This window comes from Nycticebus coucang, chromosome 18 (assembly GCF_027406575.1).
Source record: "Nycticebus coucang isolate mNycCou1 chromosome 18, mNycCou1.pri, whole genome shotgun sequence".
NCBI classification, from domain to species: Eukaryota; Metazoa; Chordata; class Mammalia; order Primates; family Lorisidae; genus Nycticebus; species Nycticebus coucang.
Window position 1 is genome coordinate 29,077,744 of NC_069797.1, and position 24,076 is coordinate 29,101,819.

The window sequence follows — 24,076 nt, forward strand, 5'->3', positions numbered from 1 at the left end:
GGAGCTAACATTTGGTGCACCAACTTTTGGCCAGTGAGCCAGGTACTGTACTAGGTGTTTTCAAACATTATTTTCTTAAATTTCAAAATATTAAGAGGGCATAATGTTTTTGATTTTTTTTTTTTTTTTTTGGTAGAGATAGAGTCTCACTTTATCACCCTCAGTAGTGTCGTGGTGTGCCGTGATCACACAGATCACAGCAACCTCCAACTCCTGGGCTTAAGCAATTCTCTTGCCTCAGCCTCCCAAGTAGCTGGGATTATAGGTGCCTGCCACAATGCCCAGCTATTTTTTTGTTGTAGTTGTCATTGTTGTTTGGCAGGCCCTGGGCCAGGTTTGAACCCACCAGCCCCGGTGTATGTGACCGGCACCCTAGCCACCGAGCCTCTTTTTTTTTTTTTTCTTTTTTAGAGACAGAATCTCACTCTGTGGAGCTAGGTAGAGTGCCATGGCTTCATCATAGCTCACAGGAACCTCAAACTCTTGGGCTTGAGCAATCCTCTTGCCTCAGCCTCCCAAGTAGCTGGGACTACAGGTGCCCTCCACTATGCCCAGATAAAGGTTTTCTATTTTTAGTAATGATAGGGGTCTGGCTCTTGCTCTGGCTGATCTCGAACTCCTGAGCTCAAGCAATACACCCAACTTCAGCCTCCTAGGGTGCTAGGATTACAGGCGTGAGCCACCGCACCCAGCCTCCTACAATAAACCTTCAATTTATTATTCATCCTCTGTTGTAGATGAGGAAAGTACATCTTGAACAAGCTCACAGCTAGTAAGAGCTAGAATATGAACCCGAATTGAGAAGGGGGGATTTAGGCCCCCAGAAATTTAGACATCTGGTAACGTCTAGAGATACTTTTGATTGTTATAACCGGAGGATTAAAGGCTAGGGACAGAGATAAACATCCTACTAAGCAAAGGGCAGCCCTCTAACAAGAAATTATCCAACTTAAAATGTCAATAGTGCTGAGGTTGAAAAATCTGGGACTCAAACCTGGGCTTTTGGTCTGGGTGAGGGCTAGGGTATGGTTAGTGAGCAGAACAAATGGAAAAGGAGCACCCCAAGGGCCTTGAGTGGGAAGGGAATGGGATTTCTATGCTCAAGATAATGGAGAGTGGGGGCAGCTGGTGAGACTTCTCGTTCTTCCAAGCTTGGCCAGGGCCCTGCTCAGTTTCTCCCAGCCTTGCCAAGTCAGTGCTGGGACTTCACACTAAGCTTGTCCTGGAGTGACCCTGATTCCCAACTCAGGGTTGGGGCAGAATATTTACCTGGGTCTTCCTGCAGGACTTCCCCAGGCTTCTGGGGCCAATGTTCCATCTGCAGTCTTTGGGTAGCTCCACATTAGCACCACTGTGGGAGGTGGACATGTGGGCAGGGTACTGGTGAAAGTAAAAAATGGTACAGCTGGCATCTGAGAACAGTTAGAAGTAAAGTGAATGGACAAACCAAGAGGACTCCCTCAGCAGGCCTCTGTCTGGGGATAAAACAGCTTGAGTAGGGAGTAGGGGGCAGCTGGCCTGGGAAGTAGGGTTCTGAGTCCCAGATTTGCTTTCCCTGGCCATTCCTCTTCCCTAGATTAGGTCCTCAGCTTCAGTGTATTGTCCCTAGTACCCGTTCCTGAAGCACCCACACACCCAGCCAGCCACCACTCTGTGTTTCTCCACACTGGTCTCCCCCCATACATGGGAGGGTGAGTCTAAGCTGACTGTGCTGACAGGAAATACCTTCCGTTCCAAGCTCAGAACCTAAGAATTAAGGAGCAAGTGGGGGTGGAGAGACAGACCAGGAGTGATGAGGGAGAGGAAAGATCATACAATCAAGTCCCTCATATTTAGGGTTCCATTTCTTTCCCTCACCACCCGCAGGGGGTGGATAAAGGGATGGAGGAAGGCAGGCAAAGAGGAGGATGTGGTAACAGCTGATTCGTCCCCTGAGGTCACACTTTCCAACAATCAGCTGTTACTGGGGCGGAAGACAGGAAGTTTCCTTAAAGGCACAATATTCTGAACATAGGCTTAGAATTCTGGAGCTTCAAGGATCCATAGCAATTACCTTGCAGATACCGTCTTTAACACAGAAAGAACTTATCTCACGCTCCACGCTCATCTCTCGGGTTCAGTTACCATCACCCCCAAGGTGGAGCTTATGGAAAAGTCATGGATCCACATTTCTTTTTAGTGCTAGTGGAGGGGGCAAGTGATGGGGTGGGCTAGGTCCTAGGCTTGCCCCTTTAAAAAAGCAGATCAGCCGCTTTTGCCAAGTCATTGGGTTCATTTCAGTTTTTGCCCATCCCCCGCACCTCTAAGATTCTGATTGGTCCGTGGAGAAGGAGCAGCCTCCTCATTGGTCTCCACCTTTAAAATCTCTTCCCTAAGTAGGCCTGAGTAAGTGAAGAGCCTTGGAGGCGGGACAGAATGGGTATGGGGGTGGGGATTAATCAGAGGTTCTTTGGCTGATCAGTTGCACTTTGGCATGGCCCAGTCCTTAATTTCTGACCATAGCCTTCCTCTGTGAGGATTGTGCCAATGAATCTTTTGCTAGGAACATCTTGAGAGATTCTGGGGTTTTTCTGCCACTGGGACAAGACAGCTGTAAGAAAAGACTCCCCTGGTTGGGAAGGGCCCCTGAGAATTGGACTAGGTCTGGCCAGTGAAGGCTGGGGCTGAGTGAGGTGAGCGATCCTTCTTTTCCCAAAAGCCCTCAAGCGTGCTTTCCGACGGTAGACTTGCTAATGCCCTGGCTGGCTGTTACCAACTTTCATTATTGCCCTCTCCTGCTATTTCGCCTGCCCCACCTTAGAAACTTCCTGTGGAGGGCAGCTAGTCAGTTTTAGGGGTCGTGCACTCATACCTCCAAAAAGGGCTGTAGCCCTTTAAGGACTTCACCGGGAAGGATTCAGAGATCAGTTTAAAAATGCCAACTCACACAGCGCGCTGGATTCTGGGATCGAGGGTAACAGACCGCGAACTACGTTAACCAGTATGCACTGCAAACACACACGCCTTTACTTTCTTCTGCTCTTTAGGACTCTGGTTTGACGTAGTGCTTTTCTAAGCAAGTCGCTTACGCTAGAGCTGGCCACACCTTTTCATTTATTGGCCAGCTTGTGCGTTGGAGGGCGTGGCTTAGTGCAATGTCGCAAGGCGAAGGGGCGGCCTCCTTGCCAATCAGAGTCCAGGCGCCCGGAGAGGCGGGATCAGAGCGAAGTGCTGGCGCCCCCGAGTGGGCGTGGTCACGTTGGCCAGCAGTGGGCGGTGATTGGCCCTGGGCGGTGCAATCGCAGCTTGTGCGTCACGACGCCGCCAGCTGATCGGAGACTGGAGCCGGTGTGTGCTGGGCGCTGGGAAGAGACAGCGCCGCCGGCCGTGGGGATCTGACGCAGTGATTTGCTCCCTTACCCTCAACAACCCCCACACCCAGCACCAGGTGGGTGTGAGCTGGCGAACCGGGCACGCTGGGGGAAACCCTGGTAACAGGGTAATGAGTGAAAGTAGGGTTCTGACGGCCACACCCTGCCTTTCCGGGGGAGGAGAAGAGGGGGCGGCGGGGGCAGGGGCGTTCTGGGGTACTGGGGCTTGGACTGGTCGGAGTACTGTGTCCGGAGCTTTAAAGAAAGAGTCCGGGACAGTTGTGGCGGAAGATTTGGCGGAGTAGCTATAGAAGGAGGACTAGAGACCGGAGGGCCGGGGGCGGTTAACCTAGGCGCCCTCTGGTCTGGGAATACAGGAGCCGACTATTTAGCCTGGCGAGAATCTGGACGGAGCGGGTAGCCGGGAGGTGCTTTGCCTCTACTGGCGCTCACAGGGTCGGGGCCATTACGGCGGCCTGGCAGGGAAGGGGTCGCTGGGCGGGCCGGCCCCTCCTCTCATTCCCTCCAGGGGATGTTATGTAAGGGGGGAGGGGAGAAGGGTAGGGGGCGGTGTTGCGGGGGGCCTTATGCAACTCAAAGGTTAGGGTTTCACAGCGGTTGGGCGGGGGAAAGCGGGCAAGAGGAGGACCTGGAAACTCTAACCCCCCCTCCCCACACTAACTGGCCGTCTTGGGCTGAGAGAAGGTCACCTCTGCACCTCCCCCCAGCCTGTCCGGTTGTGAGGCCCCTAGCCCAGGCCTGGCCCTGACCGCCTGGGAAGCCGGCTGGCTGGGTGGGGCTCCTGGGTTAGTCATCACTGGGCTCCCTCTCTTCCCACCTCCCGGCCAACTCTTGGCCCCTCCCTGTGGCCTCCGGCTAGGCTATCGCCCCCACCTCTTTTCGGCCCTAGTTCCAGCCTCCAAATCATTTGGCCTGTCATCCTAGCTGTCAGCTAGGAGCTGTCAGAGTGCCAGAGGGTTGCTGGAGCAGCTGGTCAGAGGGTCAGTGCCCTGGGCCCACCCCGCCCTGCAGCCAAGGGCACCTGCTTGGCACAGATTCTTAGCAGCTGCTGAGTTCTGTGGGCTGAACAGAGCCCTCTGAGACAGGGGAGTCAGACAGAATTGGACTGGTCATCTAGGGAAAGGAAGATAACCATAAAGTTCATGCCTACCAAGGTTTTGGAATTTGAACCCCACCCACCCCCAATCTTTCCTATCCCCTGGGTGTAGAAATCCCAAGGCAAGACTGCCTTGGCCCCTCAAGCTGGCATGGTCCATGCCCTTGGACTGACTGTCAGCACAGACCCGCCCTCCCCGGCTCACAGCCCTGAAGCCTGCCACGCCCCCAGCCCCCTCTCTGGGCCATGCTGCTGGGCCCGGCTTTTCCTGCTGATTCATGCGTTGGAACTGTGGGGGCGGGGCTTGGAACTTGGAACAAAGTTCAGACATGGAGGGGCCGGCAGACAGCTTGGAATTCATACCAGATGTACCCGGAATGTGCAAGCGGAATGCCTGGCATCTAAGAGTCCTGGGGAAGCTGCCCAACCACCCTGCCTATACCTCCCTTCCTCCAGCCTCTGGGCTGCTGTCCTTTCTCTCACAGTCCCAGGAGCCTCTGCTGACCTTCTTCCAAACTCTATACCTCCTCCCTTCCTCATTCTTTCCCAGTCTAGGCCCCCAGACTCTCCTTCCAGCTGAACTCCCTGGGAACAAGTCAGTTGGGCTGATCACTGAACTCTCATTTCTGGAACTGAGGTACAAATTCTCACCTAGTACCTGAATGACTGATGAGTGTGTCCCAAGATCCCAGGCTCTGACCTTTCTGATTGCTGAGAGGGCTGGGGCCCCTGTATCAGTTGCTAGGGCAGGGGGATGAGCAGGACTGGGTTTCTGTTGCTTCCAGTTCTGGAAAGAGGAGCAAGGGAAGTCTGTTTAGACGTGCCTCTTGCTCCTCACTGAAATTAACAGCTCCTTCCTGTAGGCCCAGGTCAGAGCCAAGAACCATTCACTAGAAGGTTGAAGCTCTACAGGAACAAGACTTTGGTGGCCACTGGGACAGTGTCCCTGTGACATAGGCCTGCTCAGACCCTTGCCATTTTCCTCCCCCTTCCCTTTAGGATCCTGATTCTCTCACATCCTCATCTGGCTGAGCCGCAGTAGTTCTTCAGTGGCAAGCTTTATGTCCTGACCCAGCTAAAGCTGCCAGTTGAAGAACTGTTGCCCTCTGCCCCTGACTTCGAGGAAGAAGAGGAAGAGGAGCTGCTTTCTCTATCATCTGGAAGGTGACAGAAATGGGGCTGCAAAGGTCTAAATAGTGGGGGTGATGATACCTTTTGGAAAAGGGAACCCTGTTTAGTTGGAGAGCCCCATTGGTCCAGCAAGAGAGCAGTTTTAGATTAGAGACACTGGCTGAATTGGAGAATAGAAGGCTTGAACTACCCAAGGTTACTTGGTCTATGTGTGACAATGGGAAGAAGTGAAGAGAAAAACTCTTTATGCAAATTTCCTTCTTGATCCACCTTCTTTATCTCCCATTCTTCCCTACTGGCCTTTCCAGGTATCCTCCAAAAGTAAGTTTAGTCTTCAGAGAAAAAGTGATACTGAAACTCTGATCTGAGCAGTCATCCCTCTGCTCTTACCTTTCCGTGTATTTCCCTAGACCAGCCTAGACTCTAGATTCAGGGGTACTTACCTATATCTGGGACCCTTAGACCTCCTGTCTTAGTTTCTCTACCTGTGAGATAGGGAGCCATACAGATGAGTGTACATGAGGGAATCAGAAGCCCACCTGTGCAAACTCAGAGCCTGGGTTCTCCTCCACGTATGGATAAGAATAAAATACCTGGGCAGTGCCTTTGGCTCAAAGGAGTAGGGTACTAGCCCCATATGCTGGAGGTGGCAGGTTCAAGCCCAGCCCCAGCCAAAAACTGCAAAATAAAAAAATAATAAAATACCTTTCACATGAGTTTTTGTCCATTCCCCATCCCTGACACCATAACTTCAGGAGTTGGGGACCAGAGGGAGTTGGAGGGGTTAGACCAAAGTAAGGGACTAGAAAGAGATGGGTCTATATACTGGCTTCCCATCATGCAAGGTCCATGGAGTCCCCTGCCATCCAAAGCAGGATGGAAGCCCCAATGGCATTCTTGGGTTTTTTTTTGTTTGTATTTTTTTTTTTCTCTCTTTTTTTAAGACAATGTCTCATGCTATCACCCAGGCTAGAGTGCAGTGGCATCATCGTAGCTCACTGCAACCTCAAATTCCTGGGCTCAAGCAATCCTTTGCCTCAGCCCCCCAAGAGTAGCTGGATTACAGGCCAGACTACCATGCCTAATTTTTCTTTTTTTTTGTAGAGAGGGGTCTTGTTCTTGCTCAAATTGGTCTCAAACTAGTGACCTCCCAAAGTGCTAGGATTATAGGCGTGAGCCACTGCCCAGCCCCCTGATGGTATTCTACTTGGTGCTGCTCAGTTTCTTCCCTTACTTTGCTTTCCAAGATGGTATGTAAGACAGCTCAGTCCTGTATACAGGCAGGAAATTCTCCCTTCCACCAACCAGGACAGCTGAATTATGGGACGTGATCCCCTTTGGGGCATCAAGCAGTGTAAACCTGCCACCTCCCGCTCCTGATCCATTCTTATTCTTGGGCTTAGGTGCTCTAATGTGGTTCAGTCTTGGCCCAATCTCCCTACCTGAAGGTGGCCAAGTTCATGGGTTACAGGAAGCTATTTATTCTATGTGGTGGGAAGAGATGTGCAGGAGGTCTACCTTATTCTCCATTTATGAGAAACTGAAAGATGTAGAGGAAAGGAGATAATTAGCCCCACTCCTCTTTAGCTTAAGCTGAGGGACAGGATGTATGTGGGACAGCAATAGAGGAGGTAGACTGAGTCCACACATTGCTGTGTTCTTGGACATTGCCTCTGTCATTTCTTCCCCTCTTTGCTTCACTGGCCAGCATGTCCCTCCAGCCCTAGGAATATGGCTCTGCCATCTTCACCCATCATGGTGAAGAAGGGCAGCCTGGGAACACAGAGACCAGTGAAGGACCAGACCTGGAGAGCACAGGGCCCTATCTGGACATTCTTCAAGGGGGCCCATAAAGCCCAGGAGCCCAAGAGGAGAGAAAACAGCCAGCCTCTGACAATGACAAGCTTCCATCCATCTCCTACTTCACTTACCGGTTCTCTCCAGTCTTTTTGCGCCCCTCAGAGATGGGGAACCATAGGAAAGCATCCTGTGACTTCACCCTCCTACTTTTTTCTCAGCCTGTAATTTTTACATAACAGCCTCTAGGAGCAAAAGCCAGCTGTGAAAGAACATACAGGAAGTTCACAACAAACTCAAATGGATAAAACCATGAAAGAAATATATATTTCATTAGTAATTTAAGAAATATAGCTGAGGGGCGGTGCCTGTGGCTCAGTGAGTAGGGCGCCGGCCCCATATACCGAGGGTGGTGGGTTCGGACCCAGCCCCGGCCAAACCGCAGCAGAAAAATAGCCGGGCGTTGTGGCGGGCGCCTGTAGTCCCAGCTGCTCGGGAGGCTGAGGCAAGAGAATCGCGTAAGCCCAAGAGTTAAGAGGTTGCTGTGAGCCGTGTGACGCCACGGCACTCCACCTGAGGGCTGTACAGTGAGACTCTGTCTCTACAAAAAAAAAAAAAAAAATATATATATATATATATATATATAGCTGAGAGCATTTTTCCTTTAGCAAACTATAACAGAAAAAGGACCTAGCACTGGCGAAAGAGTGCTGAAATAACACGCTACATTGGGAATATAAATTGGTATATCCTTTCAGATGGTAGTTTGGTTATATGTATCATATGCCCTAAAAGTTTCCATGTCCTCTGACCTAGTCATTCTATGTCTGGGAATTTATCCTAAGAAAATAATTAAGGATTTAGTTATAAGATGTTCATCCAGCATTGGCAATAGACAAAAATGAGAAGCAACTGTTTGATTGGGAATCCATTCCTTTTCTGCTGTAATGAAAATTTGCAATAGGGATTGCTTAAGTAAATTATTGTATATCCATCCAGATGGTAGAGTACTGCACAGCTATTAAAAGTCATGGAGAAGAACATTTGACTAGAAAGAAAAATGCTCTTTGAACATTAAAAAGGTTATAAAAGGAATATATATTATGTGATCTCAATTTTATTTTTAAAAATATGAATATATACTTGTATTCATAGAACAGATAAAAAAGACTGAAGACGGGTGGCACCTGTGGCTCAAAGAGTAGGGCGTGGGCCCCATATGCTGGAGGTGGCGGGTTCAAACCCAGCCCCGGCCAGAAAACTGCAAAAAAAAAAAAGACTGAAGGCATAGTCAAAGATGTTAATGGTGGTTATCTTTTGTTGGTGGAATAAAGTAATGGTGATTTTCCTGTAATTTTCAAATTTTCTACATTAATTGTGTATTCTTTTCATAAAATAAAATTTTAATGATCCAGTAAAATTTTTTTCAAAACCTTTGAAGAAGTGGGTGTAGAAGAATGAAGGGAAGCCCCCAGCCCTTTAAGTGACAAGGAGGTTTTATGTGGGCATGTGTTGTTTTGTGAACTTCATTCCTTAGGAGGAGCTGGAATCCACCCTCATGGTGCACAGGAAGTAGCTCTCTGAATTGCTGGCTGTCAAGCCAGCTAAAGAGGTGTGGAGTGGAGTAAAATGAAAGGAAATCAGTAAACACCTGTCACTCTCTCTGGGGGATTAGGGGCTGGGGAGGATTTTCCTCACAAGGCTGCAGGGCTCTAGAATCCTAACAGTCCTACTTACAGGATGATGAGTTTTGTTTTTCTCTTCCGATTCTATCCCAGCAACAAGGAGACCCTGTGTTAGCTTTTTTTACCCTCATGGAAGCGATATTTTCCCACTCACTTGGTCCCCAACAGGTACCAAGCCTTGGGAGAGGGGATGCTTTTCAGTACTATAGTGGTGAGTGATTTCCTCCCTAATAAGGGTCTTGTTAGGGCAAAAGAAAAAGGTTGGGGCAGGGACAGTTCCTCAGTGGGTCACTGCCGCAAAATGGGGGCTGCTGTTCCATTTGAGAGGTATTAAGGTGCCAGGACTCCTGGAATTCAGGGTCTACCAAGATGTGTTAAAAGACCTGGGAAACCTCAGGAGGCAAAGGGGTGGCTTCAAGGAAGTGAAATGCCTTATCCCCAAGGGACGCCAGGAGGGATGGGCAGGGTGGGGGCGGTGGTTAGGTTAGGCAAGTGGGAATGGGTTGCACTTGCCTCCTTCAGGATGTGAGGGTGGGTGAGAAGGACGAGTAAGTGAGAGGTGCGGGAACAGGAGGTGAAAGTTAACTGGGTAGCGCCCTCAGGGGTGTCGGGTGAGATGAAGCTAGCGACCCATTTCTGGAACTCCCAGGGGTTCACGACACACGGAATTGGGGGAAGACCAATGTTAATAGCATCCCAGAAGTCCTTTTGAGAGCCATTTCTCAGCTTGGTGTCTGGGAGCCCCCAAACAGCTATCTTGTCTAGGGCAGGACGCCATCAGTTGCCGTGACTCTTGGGGCGGTGACCCCACGGCTACTCCAATCGCCGCCCGGCCCAAGAATGGGGCGTGGACAAGCCGAGCAAAAGTTCCCGCAGATTCTGCACGCTGGGCGGGTGCCGAAGCCCAGGGATCTAGCCCTGCTGGGAAGCCCGTTCACAATCTCCGCAGGGACCATCGGATGCTCCCCCGCCGAGAGCGCACGCACTGTCCAAAGGGCCAGATCCGGACTCAGCCCGCCAGCCAGGCCATGGTGCCCTCAGGGCTCCTGGTGACTGGCGCCTCCTTTGCCGTGTTCCGGGGGCTGCACTGGGGGCTGCAGCTGCTGCCCACGCCGGGATGTGCTGCTCAGGACCGTTGGAAGTGGCGGAACATCTTTGTCTCCCTGGTGCACAGCCTGGTCGCCGGGGTCGGGGCGCTGCTCGGGTGCGGGACTCCAGAGTTCCAGAGGCTCGGGGTGCGGGCGAGGGAGGAAGGCTGAGGTTAGAAGACCGGACAGCATCTTCAAAATCGATGCCAGACCTTCAGAGTCTGAGGCTGGGCTGGGGACACGCCCGGCAGGGGAATGGGCGCAGGTATTCAACAGGCTGACCCTGGCTCCCTCATCTACCCCAGGCTGTCGCTGTTCCCTCAGATGGCTGCCGACCCGATTCATGCCCACCCGCCCTGGGCCCGGGTGCTGGTGGCTGTGTCTGTGGGTGAGTCTGCAGGGAAGGCTGGCCCAGTGAGGGTGGGGGGACTTGGAGGAAAAAATTCAAACAGTGCTTTTTTCCTACTCTCACACCACAACAATACAAGACTTCTGTGGCCAAATGTGGGGGCGTTTTCCTCCACACACCAAGCGGCAGACACCAGTTGGGTGTCCTTTCATTCCATTCTGACACTATCTGCCTGAAGATAGCTATCAAATCCCATAGAGTGAGGGCTCAGTCCCTAAAACTGCCCCCTCTCCGTCAGACACCAGTCACAAGTCTGGGCCTCTGGAACTTCTGACCAACTGGCTGGAAGATGGGGTTCCCAGGACTTTCTCTCTGGGTTGGATTAATTTGCTAGAGTGGTTCACCCAACTCGGACACAGTTACCTGAACCTCCTCCTATTCAGCTCATTCAGCTATCCAGAAGCTCTCCAAACCCAGACCTCTAGGGTTTTTATGGAGGCTTCATTATGTAGGCATGACTGTCAGCCTAGAAATAGAAATATGAGTGGACAAAAAGTGCATGATCTAAATCCAGCATGGCCTGCCTGGTTCAGATTCTTCCCAGCCTCTCTGTGCAGCTTTCCTTATTCTGTGCTTTGGAGCAGAACCTTCTCTGGCATGAGGGTCTTAGGGATCCACAATCCGATTAGAGTCCTGCCCAGGACAGGTAAAAGGAGGGCAGGAAAAGATCAGAGAGAGAGAGAGAGAGATTCTATTTTACTGTAACAAGGATTATGAGCATTATAAGCCAAGAATCATGGATGAAAAAAAATAAATCTCTCTCTCACGGGGGAAGCCTTCCATCAGTAATTCTAAGTTCTCTTCCCCCTCCCCCACAGGGAATGTCTATGGAAGCTTTACTGAGGGAAACTAAAGACCTGGGGAAAGGAGTGCTGGAATGCTCTCTATCCTGTATACCTGTTCTGGAGAATTTAACTCAACATCCCTCCCCCACCCCCCAATCCCCACAGGTTATTTCCTGGCAGATGGAGCTGACATGCTGTGGAACCAGACCTTGAGACAGGCCTGGGAACTTCTCTGTCACCATCTGGTGGTGAGACTCTGGGGGAAAACCTTAGGCAAGAAGGGAGGCCTGGGGTTCCAGGTCTCTCTTCAGCTCCCCGTCCTCTGACTTTCCAGAGCATCTCCTACCCCAGCCATCATTTCACCCTCTCAGTCTTAAGCTGAATTGGGGGTGGGAGGGTGACTACTGGCCACAGTTGGGAGTTTGGGCATTGCCTAAGGATCTGGGTCCCTCACAGGTGTCCTGCTGGTCACCTCCAAGTGTTGACTACGGAGCTTTTCTGAGCATAATTAGGGATTCCATAGTCAATGTTGTGTATAGAAGTCTGGAATGGCAGTTGGGGGTACTGGCAGATACCCCTTGGCCAAGTTGACTTCCATCCAATGGAAGGGCTGTTTTAAGGCCAATCAAGCCTCCAAAATAAGGGTAAGCATAAAGGTCAGTTCTAGGCCTGTAATCACAGCACTTTGGAAAGCTAAGGCCAGAGGATCACTTGAGGCTAGGACTTCTAGACCAACCTGAGCAAAATGGTAAGACTCTATCTCCAAAAAAAGAAAAATTAGCTGGACTTAATGGTATGTGCCTATAGTCCCTACTAGTTGGAGGCTGAAGCAGGAAGATCACCTGAGGTCAGAAGTTTGAGGACGAAGTGAGCTAGGATAAGGCTAGGTGTGGTAGGTCACGCCTGTAATCCTAGCACTGTGGGAGGCCAAGGCAGGTGGATTGCTTGAGCTCACAGGTTTGAGACTAGCCTGAGCAAGAGTAAGACCCCATCTTTAAAAATAGCCAGGCACTTGGGCGGCGCCTGTGGCTCAGTCCGTAAGGCACCGGCCCCATATACCGAGGGTGACGGGTTCAAACCCGGCCCCGGCCAAACTGCAACCAAAAAAAAAAATAGCCGGGCATTGTGGCGGGCGCCTGTAGTCCCAGCTACTCAGGAGGCTGAGGCAGGAGAATCGCTTAAGCCCAGGAGTTGGAGGTTGCTGTGAGCTGTGTGAGGCCACGGCACTCTACCGAGGGCCATAAAGTGAGACTCTGTCTCTACAAAAAAAAAAAAAAATAGCCAGGCACTGTGGCGGGCACCTGTTGGGAGCCTGAGGCAAGAGAATTACTTGAGTCCAAGAGTTTGAGGTTACTTTGAACTATGACACCAGGGAATTCTACCAAAGGTGACAAAATGAGACTCTGTCTCAAAAAAATAAAACCAAAAATGAGCTAGGATAATGGCACTGCACTCTGGCCTGGGCAGTAGAGTGAAACCCTATCTCAAAAATAATAAATAAATAAAGGTTGGAAGTTTGGGAGGTCTCACAAAATGCTTGGGATCCCTTTCTTTTTTCTTTTTTTAGTTTTTTTTTTTTTTTTTTTTTGTAGAGACAGAGTCTCACCTTATGGCCCTCGGTAGAGTGCTGTGGCATCACACAGCTCACAGCAACCTCCAACTCCTGGGCTTAAGCGATTCTCTTGCCTCAGCCTCCCAAGTAACTGGGACCACAGGCGCCCGCCACAACGCCCAGCCATTTTTTGGTTGCAGTTCAGCCGGGGCTGGGCTTGAACCTGCCACCCTTGGTATATGGGGCCGGCGCCCTACCGACTGAGCCACAGGCACGGCCCTCTTTTTTTTTTTTGAGACAGAGTCTCACTATGTCACCCTCGGTGCTGTGGCGTCACAGTCTCAAACTCTTGGGCTTAAGCGATTCTCTTGCCTCAGCCTCCCAAGTAGCTGGGACTGCAGGCACCTGACACACGCCTGGTTATTTTTTGTTGTTGTTGTCATCGTTGTTAAGCAGGCCCAGGCCGGGTTCGAACCCACCAGCCCCAGTGCATGTGGCCAGTGTCCTAACCGCTGAGCCACAGGCGCGGAGCTGGAATCCCTTTCTTAAGGACTGCACCATTGGGACATGATGGGTAGCAGGTCATAGCGGTCTGCTGACATCTGACCCTGGCTCCTAGGTGGTGAGCTGCCTCAGCACTGCTGTTCTGTCTGGTCAGTTCGTGGGCTACTCCATGGTGTCCCTGCTCCTGGAGCTGAACTCTGTCTGCCTGCACCTGCGGAAGTTGCTGCTGCTTTCTCACCAGGCCCCTTCCCTGGCCTTCAGTGTGGCCAGCTGGGCCACCCTGACCACCCTGGCCCTCTTCCGCCTGGTGCCACTGGGATGGATGAGTCTGTGGCTACTCCGGCAGCACCACCAGGTGCCTCTTGCTCTGGTCATCCTCTGTGGAATTGGGCTGGTCACTGTGAGTGTCATAAGCATCACACTGGGTGTGCGACTCCTGGTCAGTGATGTCTTGCAGTCTCAGCCACACCGATTCATCCCTGGGCACAAGGAAACAAGGAGGACCAGGACATGTTGGGATGGTAAGCTTCTTACCATGGACGGTTCCACTCTCAACCTGAAGGACTAGAGAGAAGCCATAGGCTCCTCTGCTGTCAGCCCAGGGGGAGGTGGGGCCAGGACAGGGGGTTGTGGTTCTCAGTGCATGGTCCCTTGTTGGGGTAAGGCTGACTGGATCATCAGTCTCTCTATTCCTCTTCCAGCTAACTCACATCCCTACTCGTTCCTAGGGTCTAAGGAACAATGCTGATGTTGGTGGATGGGTGGGAACCTGGGTTACTGTTCTCTGAAATCTATCATCAGATGACCACTCTTTCCTGCAAACACACTTAACAGGTAACAGCCAGAGCTATCAATAAAGGGAAACAGGGGCTCTGCGCCTGTGGCTCAAGCAGCTAAGGCGCCAGCCACATACACCTGAGCTGGCGGGTATGAATCCAGCCCAGGCTGCCAAACAACAATGATGGCTGCAACCAAAACATAGCCAGGCGTTGTAGCGGGAGCCTGTAATCCCAGCTACTTGGGAGGTGGAGGCAGAAGACTCCCTTGAGCCCAGGAGTTGGAGGTTGCTGTGAGCTGTGATGCCACAGCACTCTACCCAGGGTGACAGCTTGAGGCTCTGTCTCAAAAATAAATAAATAAATAAACAAATAAATAAAAAATAAAGGGAAGCAGGAGACATGAAGCTGGAAAAAAGATGCCAGTGGAAACAGAGACTCTTTGCTTTAGCACAGGGTGAGGTCTTACTAAGATCAGAGAGATTTGGAATAGAGGGGACAGGTCAGAGGGAAGACAGACCTCACCTATGACCAAATTCTGGCTGTGGGAGGAGTGCCCAGGAGGCGCTATCTATTGCCAGTGGAGATGGACATGATAGTTGCCCAGAGACAGAATCCAGGGCACAGAAATTGCTGCTGATATTTTTGGTTCTCAAGCCTTACTGATTGGGCATGATGCCTCATGCCTGTAATCCCAGAACTTTGGGAGGCTGAGATGGGAGGCTTACATGAAGTCAGGAGTTTGAGAACATCCTGTACAACATAGTAAGACACTGATTCTGATTTTTAAAAAATTTTTAAAATTCACTGGGCATGGTGGCACGTGCCTGTAATCCTAGCTGCTCAGGAGCCTGAGGTAAGAGGATTGATTGAGTCCAGGAGTTTGAGACTATGGTGAGGTATGATCAGGTCACTGCATTCCAGCCTGGGTGACAGAGCAAGACTCTATATAAAACAAATACAAAAAAGCCATACTATTGTGTTTGTACTTAACTCTGGTCCTACTTTGCCCAGTCTTTTAAATACATTTTTTTAAGTTAGTTTTAATTTTAAAAGTTTGTTTCTTTTAAATATTTTTACGTATCTTCGGACTTTCAAACAAAATGTAGATTCTTAGAGGACTGACCACAGGACTAGATCTGTCTTCTTAGGACAGCACTGAAGTCCAGCATCATAGAAAGGACTGAAACATGCATTTGGGTCCCCAGTGGAGGGTCTTCCCAAGCCCAGGCTTTCATGAAAGAATGAGGCCAGAGGCAGAGCAGGGGAGAGGAGGCTCCCACTGGGCTGCAGAGGGATAAAGGAATAGCTGACCCTCTTCTGGAATTCATTCAAAAGCTCTCCTTCCTCCCTGCTGCTTCTGCTACATTTTTTCTATTGCATAAGACCCCTCCCTCCTCAATCAGAACATCAGGTTAGGGGAAGTGTAGAGCAGATAAAAGTTGCTGTTCTGCTAAACAATGAATAGAAAGAGATAACCCTTAATCATCCCGGGGGAAAAAAAGACACAGGAGGAAAAACAAGAGACAGGAATTTTTTTTTTTTTAAATCCTGCTAACTTAGCTGAGGTAGAGAGAGACAAAAGGATAGCAGAGGCAGACACATAGATAGGGAGGACAGATAGAAAGAAGGATAGGGCAGCGCCTGTGGCTCAGTGAGTAGGGCGCCGGCCCCATATGCCGAGGGTGGCGGGTTCAAACCCAGCCCCCGCCAAACTGCAACAACAAAAAAAAATAGCCAAACATTGTGGCGGGCACCTGTAGTCCCAGCTGCTCGGGAGGCTGAGGCAAGAGAATCGCGTAAGCCCAAGAGTTAGAGGTTGCTGTGAGCTGTGTGACGCCACGGCACTCTACCGAGGGCGGTACAGTGAGACTCTGTCTCTACAAAAAAAAAAAGAAAGAATGGGCGGCGCCTGTGGCTCAGCGGGTAGGGCGCCGGTCCCATATGCCGGAGGTGGCGGGTTCAAACCCAGCCCCGGCCAAATTAAAAAAAAAAAGAAAGAAGGATAAATTGCATACAGCAGATAAAGGCAAAGAGATATGAAGAGCAAGTGAGAGAAAAGCCTTGCCAAAACATTGAGGAAAACTGTCATAGAATTAATGAAATGGCCATAAACAAAGAAGATAAGAAAAGTAGAAATAAAAGTTGTCAGGAAGGGATCCCGAGGGTGGAAGACACGGATAGTCTAGACAGTGAAATAGTAGGAGTGAGTGGCAAGGAGCAACAACCTGGCTCGGGAGAGATGGAAGAAAAGTGGCAGATAGAGAGATTAGCAGAGCGAGAGAAGAGAGAGGTGGAAATAGAGATGGGGGATTAGTCAGGGGAGCTGAGAAGCACAGGAGCAGAAGGAGGGGGAGGCAGCCCTTGGAAAGATCCGCCAACAGAAAAGCAGGAAATGTGTGGAGTGAGAGTGAGGCAGAAGGACAAAGGACAAACAGCTACAGTGCAAAATACAAAGACAGAGGCTGACAGTAACTGATAGGCAGAGACTGGTAGGAAGATGAGGACAAGTCAGAATCAAGGATGTCATTTGAGATAGAAGAATAGGCAAAGAGGCTGACAAGGGGAATCGCAGAGAGAAAAAAAAGTGGCGGTGGGGAGGGCAGAACAGTTAAATAAATACCTGAGGAAAGGAACAAAGAAAAGGAGAGAACACAGAGAGAGAGAGAGAGAGAGTGAGAATGAATAGAGATGTGAGAAAAAACAATGAGAGAGGGATTGTGTGAGCTTTCCATCATAGAGTCATAAAAACTGAGGTGCAAAGGGAAAAATAACAAATGGAGACAGCGGGAAACTGTGACAGTTGGAAAGAGATGAACACAGGTAGAAAGTAAGAGCAGAGGGTTTAAATGTAATAAAACTAGGGCGGTGCCTGTGGCTCAGTCGGTGGGGCACCGGCCCCATATACCGAGGGTGACGGGTTCAAACCCGGCCCCGGCCAAACTGCAACCAAAAAATAGCCGGGCGTTGTGGCGGGCGCCTGTGGTCCCAGCTACTCGGGAGGCTGAGGCAGGAGAATCGCTTAAGCCCAGGAGTTGGAGGTTGCTGTGAGCTGTGTGACGTCACGGCACTGTACCGAGGGCCATAAAGTGAGACTCTGTCTCTACAAAAAAAAAAAAAAAAGTAATAAAACTAAAACCTAAGCAGCAACAGTATGGATGCTAAGTTAGAGAAAACAAAGTAGGAGTTTGGCGGACAGTTTGTCCTTAATAGAAGTCATAGCTTCAAAACTCAACCTGCTATTTTTTTTTTTTTTTCTTGGAGACAGAGTCTCCCTCTGTTGCTCCAGGCTAGAGTACCCTGGCGTCAGCCTAGCTCACAGCAACCTCATATTCCTGGGCTCAAGCCATCATTTTGCCCCAGCCTCCTGTGTAGCTGGGACTATAGGAGCCCACCCCAATGCCCAACTAATGTTTTTCTGTTTTTAATAGAGATGGGGTCTCACTCTCCCAAGCTCAAGTGATCCTCCTGCCTCGGCCTCCAAGAATGCTGGGATTACAGGCATGAATTGCCACACCTGGCCTCAACGTACCATCTTAACTGAATGCCTTGATGAACAAAAATGTTGTATGTCTGGAGTTTTCAAAGAAAAAGAAATGTGACAAACCCATGTGAGGAGTGTATTCCTTAATTATGTGTGAATGTTGTAATTAATGCCAACTCAATACTTTTTCTTTTGCCAATGTCATAAATTCATGGTTTGAGTGAGTACTCTTTTTTTTTTTTTTTTTTTTTTTTTTTTTGTGGTTTTTGGCCGGGGCTGGGTTTGAACCCGCCACCTCCGGCATATGAGACCGGCGCCCTACTCACTGAGCCACAGGCACCGCCCTGAGTGAGTACTCTTGATAATACTTAGTATCTATGAGGGATGCCCAACAACTTGACCATTTGGGAAACATGGCTGTTTCTGGGGGTTAAGTAGTAAAACCCATAGAGGAAGAGTGAGATTACCACCAGTGGTGGCAGGACATAAGTGAATGCCTGAAGAGTGGACACCTGAAGTGGACACACACACATTTCTACCATCATAACCCAGTGAAACTTCAGGAAGGCAAGATGGGATTTTGATTATAATTGAGAAATAAGAGAAGAATCAACTAGAGTGTGGACTAGATAATGATGATATGAATCAAAGAACAGTCTTTTGTAACCTTAAAAAAGGAAAGTTCAAAAATGCAGAGGTTAGGCTCGGCACCTGTAGCACAGTAGTTATATGGTGCCAGACACATACGCCCAGGCTGGAGGGTTCAAACCCAGCCCGAGCCAGCTGAACAACAATGACAATTGCAACCAAAAAACAGTCGGGCATTGTGGTGGGTGCCTGTAGTCCCAGCTACTTGGGAGGCTGAGGCAAGAGAATTGCTTAAGCCCAAGAGTTAGAAGTTGCTGTGAGCTTTGATGCCATGGTACTCTACTGAGGGTGACATAGTGAGACTCTGTCTCCAAAAAAAAAGGCAGAGGTTGGCAGATGCTACATTGGGTCTGGTCTGTAGGGCAGTACCCAGGGAAGTGGTCCCACAGACTTTCCTCATGCCGACCAAGTTGATGAATTCTTTTTTTTCCGGCACAGGGAAGGGGCTTTTCTAGATGGGGTATATATTGATATTTTATGGTCTTGGAATACTATTCTGATTATAAGTTAATAAATTGGCATTCCAATAATTATGTCAGTCTTTCATGAGTGTGATTACTTTGAGTCAATCTTCTTGATTCCAGTGGAGTGGTCTCCTGATTTATAATGCAATTCTAGGGCCGGATGCAGTGGTTCACACCTATAATCCTAGCACTCTGGGAGGCCAAGGTGGGAGGATCCCCTAAGTTCAGAGTTTGAGAAAAGCCTGAGCAAAAGCCATCTCAAAAAGAAAAAAATTACATTGCATTACATTGCAATGCTGAATTTTGGAGGTTTGGTCTTGGAAAAGTTTCCTCTTATGGGTGGCGCCTGTGGTTCAGTGGGTAGGGCTCCAGGCCCCATATACCAAGGGTGGTGGGTTTGAGCCCGGCCCCGGCCAAAATGCAACAACAACCAAAAAAAAAATAGTCGGGCGTTGTGGCAGATGCCTGTAGTCCCAGCTACTTGGGAGGCTGAGGCAAAAGAATCACCTAAGCCCAGGAATTGGAGGTTGCTGTGAGCTGTGATGACACAGCACTCTACCGAGTGAGACTCTGTTTCTAAAAAAAAAAAAAAAAAGAAAGAAAAGTTTCTTCTTATCACTGACTCCTTTTGCTCTGCAAAGCTGGGAAGTGTGCTAATATCCTCTACTCTCAAAAAGCAAACCCACTGTATTCAGTAGAATGGAGTCAGAGCAAGAGAGTGGATTCAAACACTTTAGAATGATTTTCAGTGTCTAGAGTTGAAACCAAAAGAATCCTTTAGTTAGATTAATCTTTAGTTAATAAGAAAATTAAACAGAAAGCTTCCATAACTAAGTTGTCAAAACGTCATCACATAAAATCTGGATTTCAGCCAGGCAGAGTGCTCACGTCTGTATATCCTAGCACTCAGGGAGGCCAAAGCAGGTGAATTGCCTGAGCTCAGTTCAAGAGTAGCCTGAGTGGGCTGGGCACAGTGGCTCACGCCTGTAATCCTAACACTCTGGGAGGCTGAGGTGGGTGGATTGCCTGAACTCGAGACCAGCCTGAGCCAGAGCGAGACCCCTGTCTCTAAAAAAAATAGCCAGGTGTTGTGGTGGGTTCCTGTAGTCCCAGCTATTTGGGAGGCTGAGGCAAGAGAATTGCTTGAGCCCAAGAGTTTAAGGTTGCTGTGAGCTATGACACCACAGGACTCTTCTGAGGGTGACAAAGTGAGATTCTGTCTTTTTTTTTTTTTGTAGAGACAGAGTCTCACTTTATGGCCCTAGGTAGAGTGCCGTGGCGTCACACAGCTCACAGCAACCTCCAACTCCTGGGCTTCAGCGATTCTCTTGCCTCAGCCTCCCAAGTAGCTGGGACTACAGGCGCCCGCCACAACGCCCGGCTATTTTTTGGTTGCAGTTTGGCCGGGGCCGGGTTTGAACCCGTCACCCTCAGTATATGGGGCCGGTGCCTTACCGACTGAGCCACAGGCGCCGCCCGTGAGACTCTGTCTTAAACAACAACAAAAAAGGCCAGCCTGAGCAAGAATGAGACCCTACCTCTACTGAAAATAGAGAATGTGCATGTATGTGTATGCATGATTAAGTGTGTATGTGTGTGTATTTGAGTATGTGTATTTATGTGCATGTATGTGTGTGTGTGGGCTGCTTAGGAGGCTCACTTGAGCCCAAGAGTTTGAGGTTGCTGTGACCCATGACACCTGGCACTCTACCCAGAGCAACAGACTGAGGCTCTGTCTCAAAAAAAAAAAGAAAAGAAAAGAAAGAAAGAAAGAAAGAAAAATTACTCTTTAAAGAGGAGTTTCTGCGTTGAAATGAAATGCTTATTTAGAATCATTAACTTAGGCTCGGTGCCTGTGGCTCAAGTGGCTAAGGCACCAGCCACATACACCTGAGCTGGCAGGTTCGAATCCAGCCCGGGCCCGCCAAACAACAAGAACAGCTGCAACCAAAAAATAGTTGGGTGTTGTGGCAAGCACCTATAGTCCTATCTACTTGGGAGGCAGAGGCAGGAGAATCGCCTGAGCCCAGGAGATTGGAGGTTTGAGGTTGCTGTGAGCTGTGATGCCATAGCACTCTACCCAGGGCGACAGCTTGAGGTTCTGTCTAAAAAAAAAAAAAAAAAATCATTAACTTAAAGTCATAACATCTCGGCTGAACATTTGTTGTGCTCCTACTATGTCAGGCATCTTTATATGTTAGCCCATTTAATCCCACAAGACAGAGATTCATCTATTTTTTGATTTATTTAAACAGGTCTTACTTTGAATATTTGGGACTATAGGTGAGCACCACTAAACCCAGCTAATTTTTTGTTTGTTTTGTAGATGTGAGGTCTCCCATTGTTGCCCAGGCTTGTTAGAACTTCTGGCCCCAGCGGTCCTCCCAGTTCAGCTTCCCAAAGTTCTGAGATTATAGGCTTGAGCCATTAAACCTGGCTATCTCATCTTTTATTTATTTATTTATTTACTTATTTATTTATTTTTTGAGACAGAGTCTCACTATGTTGCCCTCAGTAGAGTGCTGTAGCATCACAACTCACAGCAACTTCTAACTCTTGGGCTTAAGCAATTCTCTTGCCTTAGCCTCCCAAGTACCTGGACTACAGGCGCCCGCCACAACACCCAACCATTTTTTTTTTTTTTTTTTTGGATTGCAGTTGTCATTGTTGTTTAGCAAACCCAGGCCAGGCTCGAACCCACCAACCTCAGTATATGTGGCCGGCGCCCTACCCACTGAGGTATGGGCAATGCCCATCTCATCTTTTAGATGAAAAAAAAAAAAAGATTCTGAAAGGTTGAGTAATGTACTCATGGTAACCTACCTAGTTAGTGACGGGGTGGGACCAAACCCAGATTTTTTTTTTTCTATTATACCACCTGTGGCCGAAATTTTAAATTAGCAGTGTAAGAATTTTCTTTTCCTTTGAAAATCACCCCTCTCTTGCTGCACCTTTCCCCCCATGGGCATGTGACCCCAGCCTAGTCAATCAGAACACCATATCCTCTTTTGCTGAACTGAGCTCATCATATAAGAGACTAGAAACCTTGGCACTTTGACTTTTTTTGAGACCAGAGTCTCATTATGTTGCCCTCGGTAGAGTGCTGTGCTGTCACAGCCCACAGCAACCTCAAACCCTTGGACTTAAGCAATTCTCTTGCCTCAGCCTCCCAAGTAGCTGGGACTACAGGTGCCCACCACAATGCCCGGCTATTTTTTGTTACAGTTGTCATTGTTTTTTTTTTTTTTTTTTTGTGGTTTTTGGCCGGGGCTAGGTTTGAACCCGCCACCTCCGGCATATGGGACTGGCGCCCTACTCCTTGAGCCACAGGAGCCGCCCAGTTTAGTAGGCCCAGGCCAGGTTCGAACCTTCCAGCCGATACTGTAACCACTGTGCTACGGACACCGAGCCAGCACCTTGACTTTTGCTGGAACTTTTGTTAAAATGAGGTCTAAATGTGCTGACCTCACTAAGACAGCAGCATGTAAAAGGGCTTCCCTAGGAGGCAGAACGCCCACACAAAAGAGGACTCAAAACATGGGGAAGGGTTTCTGGCATCATCTGATTATCTGGGGCAAGCTCCTCTGAGATTTATTTAAGTAAGTATGAGTTGTAATTTTACTGGTAATAGTGAATCCTGATTAACATGTCACCTTGAAGATTATCCAGAGTGGGCACAGTGGCTCACGCCTGTAATCTCAGTGCTTTGGGAGGCTGAGGCAGGAGGATCCCTTGAGCCCACGAATTTGAGGCTGCAACAAGCTAAGATTGTGGAAGAAAAAAATGAAACTGTATCTTAAAAAAGAAACAAAAAAGGTCAGTGCCCGTAGCTCAGTGGTTAGGGCGTCGGCAACATACACGGAGGCAAATGGGTTTGATTGAATCTGGCCTGGGCTTGCTAAACGACAATGACAACTGCAACAATAACAACAAAATAGCTGGGCATTGTGGTGGGAGTCTGTGGTCCCAGGTACTCGGGAGGCTGAGGCAAGAGAACTGCTTAAGCCCAAGAGTTGGAGGTTGCTGTGAGCTGTGATGTCATTGCACACTACTGAGGGTGACAAAGTGTGACTCTGTCTCAAAAAAAGAAAAAAAGAAAGAAAAGAAAAAAAATCCAGTCTCACCATTTCATTTTGCGGAAAATTGAAGGAATTGAATTGAAGCCTAGAGAGGTCAAATGACTTGATTTATCCAAGCACCTTCATGTAGCACGTCCAGATCTTTATTTGGTTCAGGGCTCCTTCTCCATTTTTTTTTTTTTGAGACGGAGTCTCAAGCTGTGCCCCAGGTAGAGTGCTGTGGTGTCACAGCTCACAGCAACCTCAAACTCTTGGTCTTCAGTGATTCTCTTGCCTCAGCTTTCCAAGCAGCTGGGACCACAGATGCCAGCCACAATGCCCAGCTATTTTTTTGTTGTTGTTGCAGCGGTCATCGTTGTTTTTAGCTGGCCTGGCCAGTTTTGAACATGCCAGCCTTGGTGTCCGCACCCTACACACTGAGCTGTAGGACACCCCCTTCTTCTTTTACAGGGTCTTGCTCTGTCACCGAGTCTGGAGTGCAGCAGCCTGATCAGAGTTCACTGCGGACTTGAACTCCTGGGTTTAAGTGATCGCCCCACCTTTGGCCTCCGGAGTAACTGGGACTACAGGCTCATGCCACTGTGCCTGGCCAGGGTTCTTTATACACTATTTTTCTTTCTTTATAGAAAGGGTGAAGCTTCAAGGTAGCAAATCAGGAGCCAGCCGACCACTAAAGATCAATCAAGTCAGATGAATTTCCTCTGAAGTAGTATTTGTAAGTAGGATGTTTGGACTTGAAAGCCAGACTTCTATTCACCAAGTATTGATTTCTGCACTTTTCAGGAATGCAGTTACTGCGCAGGGCAGAGGTTTACTTCAGCTTTTCTCTGCAGATGTGACCATTATTTAACTTGGTGCTGTGGAATGTATTCTTTCCCTGCCTCTTGCCATATCTTTTGCAGGACCTAGACACAGGAGTGATTCTCAGAATGAGTGAATTTTTTTTACAGTGACAGTGATACAAGCCATGCAACCTTTGGGAGGAGAAGATCGGGAGGTCATTTGTGTAATACAGTGTGACAGTCCCTGAGAAAGGGTTCCCTGCCTACCACCACCACCTGCTCCCAAAGAACAGATACTGGGATAGTGTCTGACAGTCCAGGGATAGTAAATAATTTCCTCGAGTTAAACTTTGCCTCCTTACTCTGCCCTACCTGTAAGAGGACTCCCTCACCTAGTTGGCTTTGGCTGGTTGACACTGATAAAC

At 49.0% G+C, this 24,076-nt stretch overlaps 1 protein-coding gene and 1 long non-coding RNA gene across 2 annotated transcripts; both read left to right on the forward strand.

Annotated features, from left to right (window-relative positions):
• The first annotated feature begins 3,309 nt into the window (after positions 1 to 3,309).
• On the forward strand, positions 3,310 to 8,486 carry LOC128569951 (uncharacterized). Its single transcript, XR_008375492.1, has 3 exons — positions 3,310 to 3,427; positions 5,018 to 5,104; positions 5,467 to 8,486. It is a non-coding gene; the product is annotated as an uncharacterized LOC128569951 (long non-coding RNA).
• A 1,405-nt stretch (positions 8,487 to 9,891) lies between these two features.
• On the forward strand, positions 9,892 to 15,791 carry TLCD2 (TLC domain containing 2). Its single transcript, XM_053568666.1, has 4 exons — positions 9,892 to 10,284; positions 10,474 to 10,556; positions 11,528 to 11,610; positions 13,534 to 15,791. The coding sequence occupies exons 1-4, from the start codon at positions 10,040 to 10,042 to the stop codon at positions 13,984 to 13,986; spliced, it is 864 nt and encodes a 287-aa protein (XP_053424641.1). The 5' UTR covers positions 9,892 to 10,039; the 3' UTR covers positions 13,987 to 15,791.
• Positions 15,792 to 24,076: the final 8,285 nt, after the last annotated feature.